General features: G+C 38.5%; 1 protein-coding gene across 1 annotated transcript in view; it reads left to right on the top strand.

Annotated features, from left to right (window-relative positions):
- The window catches only part of SLC26A5 (solute carrier family 26 member 5), a 78,261-nt gene extending 65,855 nt beyond the window's left edge, over positions 1-12,406 (top strand). The window contains exons 15-20 of the mRNA XM_017523061.2: positions 1,793-1,862; positions 3,337-3,429; positions 4,126-4,233; positions 5,493-5,693; positions 6,418-6,472; positions 8,879-12,406. Coding sequence (XP_017378550.1) covers positions 1,793-1,862; positions 3,337-3,429; positions 4,126-4,233; positions 5,493-5,693; positions 6,418-6,472; positions 8,879-9,072 — 721 coding nt within the window. The 3' untranslated portion in view covers positions 9,073-12,406. The remainder of the gene's footprint in view (positions 1-1,792; positions 1,863-3,336; positions 3,430-4,125; positions 4,234-5,492; positions 5,694-6,417; positions 6,473-8,878) is intronic.
- Positions 12,407-13,578: the final 1,172 nt, after the last annotated feature.

The following is a 13,578-nucleotide window of genomic DNA, read 5'->3' as shown; positions in this document are numbered from 1 at the left end:
AAAAAAAAAAAAAAAAAAAAAGTTAGGAATTAGGGCTCTCAAAAAATAGTGTTTAAAATCTATTCAAACTAAATTAAGAGAACTTCTGTGCTAATTTGAAATTTTCATTTTCTCCCCATGCCTTCAATTGACTACTCCACTATCGTGAATCAGTGATTCTTGCTAATAACAAACAAAAATTCCCTCTCCTACTTTGGAGTTAGAGCAGAAAGATGTTCTGTCTATTGAGTGGCATGAGGAGAACTTGTGTTACACATATCCCTGGCATAACTTGAACTCTGCAAAATTCAGTGTTGTCCCCACCTCTAAATACCTGAGTCTTTTGTCCTGACCAGATTGTGTTTGTGATATGGTGTGTGGGGGAGGGGAGGTGTAAAGTGTGTGATGTGCATGGTGTGTGTGGTGTGAGGGATGTGTGATGTGTGTGTGTGTGTGTGTGTGTGGTGTATGTGATGTGTGTATATGTGTGTGATGTATATGTATGTATATTATGTATGTGTGTGGTGTGTATGCATGTGTGCATGATGTGTGTATTGTGTCTTGCATAAAGGTTGTGTATGCATGTTTGTATGTGTATATGTGGTTGTGTATGGTATGAGGGGTAGGTGGTGTATGTATTGTTTATGTTATTGTGTGTGGCATGTAGTGTGGGAGGTATGCATGTGTGTGTGTATATTGTGTAGTGTGTGTATGCATGTGTGTGGTATGTGTATTGTGTATTGCATGTGTGGTATATATGCATGTGTATGTGTGTGTATATGTTTGTAGGGGTGTGTGTGGTGTGAGTTGTATGTGTGTATTGTGTATGGTATTGTGTGTGGCATGTATGTGTGCTGTGTATGCATGTGTGGATGTATATGCATAGTATATGACGTGTATATTGTGTATGCATGGTGTGTGTTTATTTTGTGTATTTGTGTGTGGTGTATATGCATTGTGTGTAGTTATTTGTATTGTGTATGTGTGTGGGATGTGTAGGGTGTGTATACACTGTGTGTATGTATGTGTGTGATGTGGGGTGATGTGTGTGTATATTGTGTTTATATTTGAGTGTGGTGTGCATGCATTATGTGTAGATGTATGTATTGTGTATGTGTGTGGTATGTGGGTTGTGTATACATTTGTATATGTGTTTATTGTGCATGTGTGTGGAGGTGCATGTACATGGTATGTGTGTACTGTGTATGTGTGATATGTATGTGCACAGTGGATATGCGTGTCGGTGGTGTGCATTGTGTAGCATATATGTGGTGTGTATGATGGGTATATGTGTGGTATGAAGTATAATGTGTGTGTATATTGTGTGTGATATGAGGCATGTATGGTGTATATACATTGTGTGTATGTAGGGGATATGTATTGTGTATTATATGTGTGGTATGTATGCATGTGAATATGTATATGTGTGGTATATAGTGTAATATGTGTGTATTCTGTATCTGTAGTGTGTGTATATATGTGTGTAGTATGTATGCATTATGTGTAGGTGTATGTATTGTGTGTGTGTGGTGCATGAGGTGGGTACTGTGGGGGGTATGTGTGTGTAGTATGAGGTGTACATGGTGTGTGCATATCGTGTGTGTGTGTGTGTGGCATGTGGTGTGTGTGTGTTGTGCTTGGAATGGCACTGGGAACATGATATGTGTAGAGCCCTTCTGTAAAGACACCATGTGAGGATCAGGTATTCCCGAATGCACTAGCAAATCCCAGCGTGACATAAACATACATAACCTTCTGTTGAAATCACACACTGCACCACAACACAATGGTATTTAACACTCTCTATCTTCAGTCCGAGCTACAAAGTCCTTGGACAGCTTCCTGACACTGATGTGTATATTGATATAGACGCATATGAGGAGGTAGGACATTTTTCTGTCATCTAAAAAAAGTTGTGAGCATGTGATGTGCTTGGCTAAGTACTGTTTTTACCAGGACAAAAAGTAGAGATAAGGCGGGGAGGTATAGTGGTCAAAGTGAAAAGTCTGAGATTTGATCTACTGTATGGATTTGGTTTTATAATTTATGTATTAACTACTCAATTTCCAATATTTATTTTTTCTCATTTTTTAATGGGGATAAATATATATTGTTGGAATTAAAGCATGTATTTATACAGTATTGAAACCGAGAGGATGGTTTGTGTGTGCATGGTTTTTTTCTAATGAATGTAAACCAATGGTAAAATAATTTTAACCATGTAAAATGTAGATGGTGGGGCTGTGGAATTCTCCCAGTTCATTTTAATGGTTAAAATTATGGCTTCAGAGTTTCCTTAATTTTGAATGTTCTTTCTTTCTATGGAATCTCAAAGATTTTTAAAAATCTTTTAAAACTAGTTTTGTCTGTCTGTCTTGTCTTATGCTTGGGAAGAAATTCTCAGACCTACTCTAAGGTATTAAGAAATGAGAAAACAAAATTTACTCTAAGGTAAAGGTGTTAGAATTGCTATTTTTTCCTCAGTCCAAAGAATTATATATGTAGTATTACTTGTTTCCAGCCTGCATCCCAGAGTTCCATGAGGCTTCTTGATGAAATATTCACTCATTTTCACTTGTGTCCATTTAGGCTCCTCCTTGCTTCTGGTGAATCAAAGCACTGTAAACCTCTGTTCACTTTACTTGTCTGCCTCTCCCAGTCTGGCCAGCAGCCTTCCATCTCCTGTCCATTTTCTTTTCTGTTTTGAGTATTTTTCAGTTTCTTCTATGTGTTTAATGGTAAAAATAAAACAATGACTGACTTTTTAAAATTTTATTTAATTTAATTAATTTATTTATTTTTAAAGATGGGGTTTCATCATATTGGCCAGGCTGGTCTCGAACTCCTGACCTCAGGTGATCCGCCCACCTCGGCCTCCCAAAGTGCTGGGATTACAGGCGTGAACCACCGTGCGACAATGACTGACTTTTAAAACAAATGGACGGCTGGGCGTGGTGGCTCATGCCTGTAATCCAAGCATTTTGGAGGCCAAGGTGGGTGGATCACCTGAGGTCGGGAGTTCAAGACCAACCTGACCAACACGGTGAAAACCCGTCTTTAAAAAAATTAATTAATTAATTTTTAAAAATGGAAGGATGTGCATTTTTAAAAGATCTCGTCAGTTCTCTTTCTTTTAGAGCATGAGTAGATAAAAGTGACTTTATAAAATCTTTTTTTATCTTTTTTTTTTTTTGAGGGGGTGGTCTGCATGTGCTAGAGTGACCATCATTTTACCTAAGCCCTGAAAAGGAACCTTAGCAACTTCTGCATTCATTTTCTATTTGGAGCAGGGAGGCAATGCAGTTTTGATTCTGATATATTTCCATGTGTTAAATTCAGCAATATTTTACTCTTCAGGTCAAAGAAATCCCTGGAATAAAAATATTTCAAATAAATGCACCAATTTACTATGCAAATAGTGACTTGTATAGCAATGCATTAAAACGAAAGGTGAGTCATGAGAAACTGATTATTTCTGAGGATGGGATTTGTGGTTGACAGGGATATGAGGATCATTTAAGTGTCCAAGTATACCCTTGTATACTATTTCATTCTTGCTTTGTTTCTCTCTCTTTTATTGTAGCAAAATATACATAACATAAAATGTACTATTTTAAGCATTTTTAAAATATATAATCCAGTGGGTGGCATTAAGTACATATGCATTATTGTGCAGCCATCACCATTGTTCATTCTCTTTTATCCTTTGTATATATTACTTTTTCCAAAAACATTTTAAGAAAAAAATGAGAAAATAATTTTAGGTTTCTTACTCTTGGGATCATGTAGATTCCTCTGGTCTGATTAGAACTCAACCCTACACCACCTGGTATATAGGAAAACCTTCCTATCACCACACAGTCTCTTAAACATAAGAACCTGAGAGATCTGAGCCTGAGAAAGAGTGCTCTAAAAATTCTCTTTAATTCTTTAACTCTGGTTGTCTTAAATAAAGACTGAGAATAAGAAAGGCTACTAATTTGAAGGAATAACCAGTTCAGGGCATCTGAGGGAGAGGCAGCACAAGGGCTGGGGTGGTAACATGACACAGAAAGCAGTTAAATGGGGAAATTTGAAGGGAAGTGGCATTGGGGTGGGTCTCTGAGAGCCAAGAAGTGATTTTGCATATGTTGCTCTTCTGTAAAGACTGGAGTGAACCCAGCACTCATCATGGGAGCAAGGAGAAAGGCGATGCGGAAGTACGCTAAGGAAGTCGGAAATGCAAATATGGCCAACGCAACTGTTGTCAAAGCGGTGAGTGGTCTTTTCGTTGAAATGTTCCCTTCTGTCTTGTTCTGCAGTGCCCTCCATCTTTACTCATGACTGAAGTTTAAACACAGCATGAAGTTACTAAAAGAGGAAAGTTAAGAAACCATCTAAGTATCCTCTATATTTTACGGGCACCTGATAAGGTCAGTTATGAGGACGTTTCTGAAAAAAGAAAGGAAAACATCATTTTAAAAAATAAAAAATGCCTGGGTGCGGTGGCTCACGCCTGTAATCCAGCACTTTGGGAGGCTGAGGCGGGTGGCTCACCCTAGGTCGGGCGTTCGAGGCCAGCCTGACCAACACGGAGAAACCCCGTCTCTACCAAAAATGCAAAATTAGCCGGGCATGGTGGAGCATGCCTGTAATTCAAGTGACTTGGGAGCCTGAGGCAGGAGAATCGCTTGAACCCGGGAGGCGGAGGTTGCATTTAGCCTAGATGGCGCCGTTGAGCTCCAGCCTGAGCAACAAGAGCGAAACTCCGTCTCAAAATAAGTAAATAAATAAGAATGACACAGTACCTTAACAGATTTTAGCATTAACACTTTTTCGTAGATTTATTCAGCTGATAGTTTAAAAAGTTCAAAGGCGGGCTTTTGCTGTTCAGGCATGGTAACTTGTGACCCATCATACTAAAGTTAATGGAACTACTTTAGAAGTTAGCAGAAAATGGATAGGGTAACTAAGGAGAGTGGATTTTGTTGGACAGAAAAAAAAAAAAAAAAAAAAAAAAAAAGAAGGAGAAAGAAATAAGAAATTCAGTTAAAATGGAATGTTACACATACATCCTTTTTTTGCTCAGTTATAAGGCTGGAATGTGACAAAATTTTTTTAAGATGGAGTCTCACTCTATTGCCCAGGCTGGAGTGCAGTGGCACGATCTTGGCTCACTACAGCCTCCGCCTCCTGGGTTCAAGCCATACTCTTGCCTCAGCCTCCTGAGTAGCTGGAACTAGAGGCACCCGCCACCATGCTCAGCTAATTTTTGCATTTTTAGTAGAAATGGGGTTTCACTGAGTTGGCAAGGCTGATCTCGGACTTCTGACCTTATGATCCACCCACCTTGGCCTCCCAAAGTGCTGGTATTACAGGCACGAGCCACCACACACAGCTTGACAAATATTTTAGAAGGAGTCTGGTATAGTCAGTAGCTCAAGAATACAAGGGTGGATTTTCCATTATAAATCTTTCTCACAACCAGAAATGTGAGTTCATAGAATTCTGGTTTGGTTTAATTTTTGACACAGGATGCAGAAGTAGATGGAGAAGATGCTACCAAGCCTGAAGAAGAGGATGGTGAAATAAAATATCCCCCAATAGTGATCAAAAGCACATTTCCTGAGGAAATGCAAAGATTTATGCCCCCCGGGGATAACATCCACACTGTGATTTTGGATTTCACTCAAGTCAATTTTATTGATTCTGTTGGAGTGAAAACTGTGGCAGGGGTAAGCATCCCCTTGAACAAGTCATTTAACACCTCGGTGCCCAGTATCAGACCCTCAACAAAATCAGGGAGGTGGGCTATTCAACTCTTAAAATTATCTCCTGTTGCTGTTTATCACCTTTTGATTATGGAAAATTTCAAAAATACATAGAAGTAAAGATTTTAGTATATGAACTATCACTCAGTTTCAACAATTATCAGTTTATGGTCAATCTGGTTTCTTGTATAGCTGACATCCACTTTCTCTTATTTTGAAACACATCCCAGTCATCACATCATCTGTAAATATTGTCTATTGCTACAGGAAGATTCTTTTTAGAAAACATTACTGTAATATGCTGGACTACTCAGGAGGCTGAGGCAGGAGGATTGCTGGGCTCAGGAGTTCAAGACCAGCATGAGTAAAGTAGTGAGACCCTGTCTAAAAAAAAAGCTGGTTTTTAATTTTAAAATTATAATTTTTAAAATTACTATAATACTTTTATTATACCTAAGTAAAATTTAACAGTATTTTTGCTACCCGTAATTATCACTGTCCATATACAAAGCAAAAGAAATACAAAATTATTTTTAACTGATTAGCTCAAAAATACATCATTATTGAAGCAAAGTAGCACAAGTGAATGAATTAGAGGGTCTTCTATCACTGAAAAACATCAGTAAAAAGATACTTTCATCTGGCACAGAGTCAAGAGAAACTAAACTTTTTTTCAACATTATTACAGATTGTAAAAGAATATGGAGACGTTGGTATATATGTATATTTAGCAGGATGCAGTGGTGAGTATACCTCTAAGATGAGGTGAGGCTTAATATTTTAGTTTTGTTTCTTTTTTTAAATAATTGCACTTGGAAATTTTGTCCTTAATTTTAATTATTTTATAAAAATGAAAATTATTCTTCTGAAAAATCACTCTAAAATGAGCTTTGAAATTAGCCTCATGGAGGCATTCATTTTACAAGTTACTTGTGACAACCCTACTGAACTGGAGTTGGAGGAAAGGAGCCAATAAGCCATTGTTTATTATAATACTAATGGCTGCTATACATATAGTAATTATTATATACATTCCTACAGCACCAATTATCTCATGGCTGCCATAAACATTTACATATAATCATTCAGGTTGCTTGTTTCTCTGTCCAATGGGGTGGGAATACTTGGCCTGCTATTTTTGTTTTATATTATATTTTGGTTAAAACAGTGCTTGAGGCTGGGCATGGTGGTTCATGCCTGTAATCCCAGTACTTTGGGAGACCAAGGCAGGTCGATTTCCTTAGCCTAGGAGTTTGAGACCAGCCTGGGCAACATAGCAAAACCCCATCTCTATTAAAAATACAAAAATTAAGGCTGGGCCCAGTGGCTAAAGCCTGTAATCCCAGCACTTTGGGAGGCAGAGGCAGGTGCATCACCTGAGGTCGGAAGTTTGAGACCAGCCTGACCAACATAGAGAAACCCCATCTCTACTGAAAATACAAAATCAGCCAGACATGGTGGCACATGTCTGTAACCCCAGCTACTCAGGAGTCTGAGGCAGGAGAATCGCCTGAACCTGGGAGCTGGAGGTTACAGTGAGCTCAGATCGCACCATCTCCAACCTGGGCAACAAGAGTGAAACTCTGTCTCAAAAAATAAATAAATAAAATAAAAATACAAAAATTAGCCAGGCATTGTGGCACACACCTGTAATCCCAGCTACTCAGGAGGTTGAGGTGGGAGGATGACTTGAATCAGGAGGCAGAGGTTGCAGTGAGCCGACATCATGCCACTATACTCCAGCCTGGGCAACAGAATGAGACCCGGTTTCAAAAAAAAAAAAGAAAGAAAGTACAACAGTGCTTGAGGCTGGGTGTGTTGGCTCACACCTATAATGCCAACACTTGGGGAGGCCAAGGTGAAACGATCACTTGAGCCTAGGAGTTCAAGACCAGCCTGACCATAGTGAGACCCCATCTCTATTAATAAAAAAAATTTTAATGATTAAAAAAAGTGCTTGAAAATGAACTCTGCGGCCAGGCGCGGTGGCTCACGCTTGTAATCCCAGCACTTTGGGAGGCCGAGGCGGGTAGATCACGAGGTCAAGAGATCGAGACCATCCTGGTCAACATGGTGAAACCCCGTCTCTACTAAAAATACAAAAAATTAGCTGGGCATGGTGGCACGTGCCTGTAATCCCAGCTACTCAGGAGGCTGAGGCAGGAGAATTGCCTGAACCCAGGAGGCGGAGGTTGCGGTGAGCCGAAATCACGCCATTGCACTCCAGCCTGGGTAACAAGAGCGAAACTCCGTCTCAAAAAAAAAAAAAGAAAATGAACTCTGCATAAAGATGCCACTTTTCACCTGTAAGATTGGCAAAAATAAAAAATGATTGACAACATGCTCCATAGGCATATGGTGGGACACAGGCTCTCTCAAACATTACTGGTGGGAGCACAAAATGCAGCAGCCCCTAAGAAGGGCAGACTCACATTGCCTTTCCAAATTATAAATGCATTTACCTTTTAACACAGAAAATCCAGCAATATGCTGCATATGTTCAAAATGACCAGCATTGTCTATAACAACAAAAGAAAAAACTTGAGTACCAAACAAAAGGGACTAGTTTAATAAACCAGGTACAGCTGTACAATAGAATATGGTGTAGTGGTAAAAAAATTAATCAAAAAGTGTTCAGAATCTTATATATATATTTTTCCCACTTATCCCCAAAACAACATTTTATACACACACACACACACACACACACACACACACACAAAATCATGTATATGTAATTCCCACTTTTCTGATCCCCAAATGCAGTTTTAAAATGCTGTTTTGGGGATAAGAAAAGTGGGAAATAAGAATACATATATACAGGTATTTATTTATATTTACATAGAGAAATCTTGGAAGAACACACAAAAAAGTAGTTTCCTGGGACTTGCAGGTGTGATGGGTGGAGACAGGAATTGGAGTGAGACTTTTACTATAGCATTTTAATATTCAAACTATGTGGGCTTGAACCTAGGAGGTGGAGGTTGCAGTGAGCCGAGATCACGCCGCTGCACTCCAGTCTGGGTGACAGAGTGAGACTCTGTCTCAAAACAACAACAACAAAAAACACTGTATGGAAGTGTTAGCTTTTTTATTGTTTAAGGCTCATATCCAGAGTGTGGACTAATTTTCTTTTCTTCTTTTAATAGCACAAGTTGTGAATGACCTCACTCGGAATAGATTTTTTGAAAATCCTGCCCTGTGGGAGCTGCTGTTCCACAGCATTCATGACGCAGTTTTAGGCAGCCAACTCAGAGAAGCGCTCGCAGAACAGGAAGCCTCGGCTCCTCCTCCACAGGAGGACTTGGAGCCCAATGCTACTCCTGCCACTCCTGAGGCATAGATGAGGACCTCACCCCAGAATGGGGTTATAAGCCTGTCATGAAATTCCTAATTTACACGTTTTAAATACTAGACATTAGATTTTTTTTCTAAGGGTAAATACTAGTAGCTGAGGCTTGATTTGGAGGGTGAATGACGCCTAGCAAGATGTATCATACTCGTGTTTTTTTGATTGAATATTTCAAAGATAAATTGGCCTGTTGCCTGTATTTATTACGCAGAGACATTTCTGCTACTTTTTAGCATTATCTCTGTAAGCTAAGCACTGAGAAATTTATTTCCTTTAAGTACTTTACCTACGAATAGGAGATGCTATCACCAGATAAGTAGTGGTTCTTTGTTTTTGTACTTGTTGGTCTGCGAACTGTCTACAATCAGTTATCTAACAGAAGAGAGAAACTGCAATTTTCTAGAAGTTCTCGTTTTAAAATAACCTTTTATTCATTATAGAAGCAATATAAGTGCATTGAGGACATTTTGAAAAAATAGACAAGCAAAAATGAGAACATAAAATATTACATTTCCACCACTCAGAGATTACCGCTGTTAACGTCTCAATACATATCCTTCCAGATCTTTTTCTATGCATATATATTTACATTTTTCACCAAAGTAAGGTCACATCTGTAGTGTTTTATAATCTATTGTTCTTTAATTAATAATCTCCACTTTCTCATTCTAGCACATTTTTTACCTTAGACCATATTCAAATTTCCTCAACCAACCCCAAATTTGCAGTTGGTTTCCGCTAACTGATATTCATTCTTTGACCTTACATTGCAACTGATCATGTTCTTTAAAGTCCCTTAAGTCTATTTTAATGTAGCACAGTTCCTTTTTTATGGCATTGATGTGTTAAAGAGACTGGGGCAGTTGTCCTGTAGAATCCTGTCTTGTGAGTTTGCCTAATTGCTTTTTCATGGTGTTTAACCTGTTCTTATACTGTACTACCTCCAATCTGGAAGTTATATCTAAAGCCTTTGTAGATTCAAGTTAAACATTTTATGCTAGATTATATCATAGATAAGATACATGCTTCATATTGTATCACTTCAGAAAACACATAATATCTAGTTGATCTACCGTTAACTAACCTAAGCGATCTAAACTAGATTACTGGATCAGCATGACAGTCTGATCCTCCGGTTAGATTTTTCCCTATGTGACTACAGACATATCTGTGTGGTGTTCCTTTGGCATTGAATGAATATCCATTCCCCTATTAGCCATTTACCCAGGAGTTTTAACATTGGGTGATAATTCTTGCATAAATCATTAATTTTGTTAAGGTTTGTGAAATGGTTTTCTAGTTATTTCATTTCTTCTGCATTAGTTGGTTGTTCTATGTGAAGTATAGCTTTCCCTCCTCCACTTGAGCTATTTGGTCATCCTTACTACAGTTCCACTAGAAGGGCAGGTTGAATGCTTTATTATTTTCATTTAATTATGAACTTCAAAGTAAATAACTGGTTTATTAGATGGTGAAAATTAGTGGGGTTTTTTTTTTAGCTTTCCCTTTTCTGGTATGATGGTAGTCTTGTGCATTTTTATAGTTTTAATGTGTTTCAGTCCATTATGTTCTTTTCCATACTCAAATTGTCACAGCTGTGGCCAGTAGAAATCCTTAGAAGCTTTGTTATTGTTGCTAATAGTGAAGTAGCCTAAAAGACCATGTTTTTAAGAAAACTAAAACTAACCCCCAGTTATAATTTAAATTTTCCTTAGACATTTGTAACAGCTATCAGTTAATTATACATCAAACTCAATTTTTAGCATAGGAGTGAGCAAAATGCTTACCTTACTCGTTCCACAGAAACGTGTAATGTCAAAGGTTGGAGGAGGATACCTTTAAATCAGTTTATCACTTTCACTTGTTTGTAACTACCAGCTCACTATAAATCGAAGCACAGACCTTAGCCAACCTGTCTAAAGCCTCCTCTGCTAAGAGTTCCTGCTAACCGTGAGTTTGTCTTTTCTTTAATATATCGTCTTATTGATGTCTTGTTTTAGTTTTCATGAATAAGATACTGCCAGGAGAAAAGCAGTCAGATCCCAGTAGAGCTGTTAGCATGGCTTAGTTGCAACCAAACCCTGTGGTGTTCCTGTGTTCATGATAACTCCTATTAAGTTTCTCACTGTCTTTACTAAGTTCAAAATAAACTTCTCCTTCTAGTCAAAACTTTAGCTAATTCTTGAGTAAAATTAGATTTGCTTAGTTATTTTCTTTTTAATCATCACATGAGATCAGATACATCTGCATTCTGATATGGACTGCCTTCTGAAAGAGCATGTAGTTGTAGAACTTCAGCTTACATTAGAAACTTTGGTAACAAGTTTCTATATCATTTCAGCCATTTAAGTAGAATTTAAGGATTTTAAACGGTGTTATAAAATACTTCATTACACATTCCTTAGCACCAGTCTTCCAGTTAGCCAATACTGTGGTTGATAGAAAGTCGTGTACAAAAAGTATTTGTGTATAACTTCACATTTGTATTTAACTTTTCTGTTTAACTTTTAAACTGTTTTGAATAGAATTATGTATATTAAAAGCGTAAGTCTTAAGGTGGGAAAATACAGTTTTATCATTTTGCTTAGCATCTGCAAATGAGTGCATCTCAAAATACATTTCATCCAGGTGTAAATACGTCAGAATGTTTTACTTAGAATTGTTTCATACAGTGAAAATTTCCTTGTCTTACAGTCTTGTCTCTGTCTTTCAAGGAAATAACATATACGATATATGTTCCTTCTGGGCCTTAATAGCTGCTACTGTTATCTTCTATGTTTTTCAGCCCTGATTCAAATTCAGGTTCATATTATCCTATCAAAATGGGCATAATCTCCATAATCTAAGGACTAGCCTTGTTTTATGGCAATATATGGGAAAGCACTGTTTCGAAGAGGTTTCACAAAGAGAGGTCCTTTGACTTTCTCATATCCTGTGCGGTATGACAGTGGTTGATCTCTGTCTCATGAATCGATGGAATATGATTGAGAACAGTTGTGAACCACGGCCTAGGAAACTCCAATCCGTATCTTAGACACTGACTCTGGATGCATATACGGCAGCTGATAATAGGATCCTAATTGCCAATCTCAGCTGCAGTGGAACCCAGAGAGCCTGTTAAAGGTATGGATCGTCTTCAAGCCTTGGAATAGGACAAAAACTCATTTTGTAGTTTGCAGGAAACATCTAAAACATCCACTCATGGTGGTTTGATTCTGTGCCCTTACCTGTTGAGACAGTCCCAGCCTCTGAGTTGCACTTGAGAAAATGAGTCTGCCCTCTTGTGTGTGAAGAGAGGGTTGCAAACCCAGTGAATCTGTCCTGTGGTGGGTGGGTGGGTTTTTCTGTGTGTTGGGGGGTGGGGGGTGTGCCCTTGTGTGGGGATGAAGGAGGGAATAGTATGTGGCTCTCTTATGTCTGCCCCTTTAAAGACAGTAAATCAATTTAAATTCTAAAATCAAACAGAACTTCCTTGGTGTGAGCCTGTATGCTTTACTGAATGCAGAAATGCTGTTGGTCCTTTTTAGTGCACCTCACCTTTCAGGAGTGCTTTTAGGATTCAAGGTGTTTAGATTCTTATAGTTTTGAATGCTCATAAAAGTGAGGACTGATAAAAGTATTACCGAACATACAGCTAACCAAAATGCATGCAGTGGTTTTGTAGCCCCTCCAAGACCAACAACACAATGGTAAAAGCTAGCACCACACCAGGTAACATGCCTGCTTAGTGACTTGGATTTTATCAAGTTTGAGCATCATAAAACTCCACCTGGCCTCTGACAAAGGCTTACCAGTCTTTTCATTGTACTGATGTATTTCACTTGACATAACAGATAAACCTCAGACCATCATGAAAATTGAGTTTTTAAATAAATCTAATCACATTTTTAATGTTTTTACACAGGATTCTACAGTATATTTTCCTAAAGTCAGAAAACCTTTGTATTCTAACTTATTCAGCACTCTGACACATGTATATAGCACACCTATTTTAGGTGGAGGAATTTACTGGTACATGTTCTGTCTTTTTAAGTAGGGTACAAACATGATGACCTAGGCAATGCGTATGCTGCCTGTATATATATGCCTTGACAGAAACACCCAAATTTTTCAAGTAATTGATTTTACATTTGATGTGTGGCCAGTTAGATTTTCCTTATGGACCTAAATGAATTATCACAATAGTCACTCTGTATCTTAGAACAAAGTGCATTTAGCAGGGCGCGGTGGCTCACACTTGTAATCCCAGCACTTTGGGAGGCCGAGGTGGGTGGATCACAAGGTCAGGATTTGAAGACCAGCCTAGCTAAGATGGTGAAACCTGGTCTTTACTGATAATACAAAAATTAGCTAGGTGTGGTGGCATGCGCCTATAATCCCTACTCGAGAGGCTGAGGCAGAGAACTGCTTGAACCCGGGAGGCGGAGGTTGCAGTGAGCTGAAATCGAACCACTGCATTCCAGCCTGGGTGACAGAGCAAGACTCCGTATCCAAAAA

Source organism: Cebus imitator, unplaced genomic scaffold, assembly GCF_001604975.1.
Source record: "Cebus imitator isolate Cc_AM_T3 unplaced genomic scaffold, Cebus_imitator-1.0 Scaffold26, whole genome shotgun sequence".
NCBI lineage: Eukaryota > Metazoa > Chordata > Mammalia > Primates > Cebidae > Cebus > Cebus imitator.
This window is presented reverse-complemented; position numbering and strand designations above follow the sequence as displayed.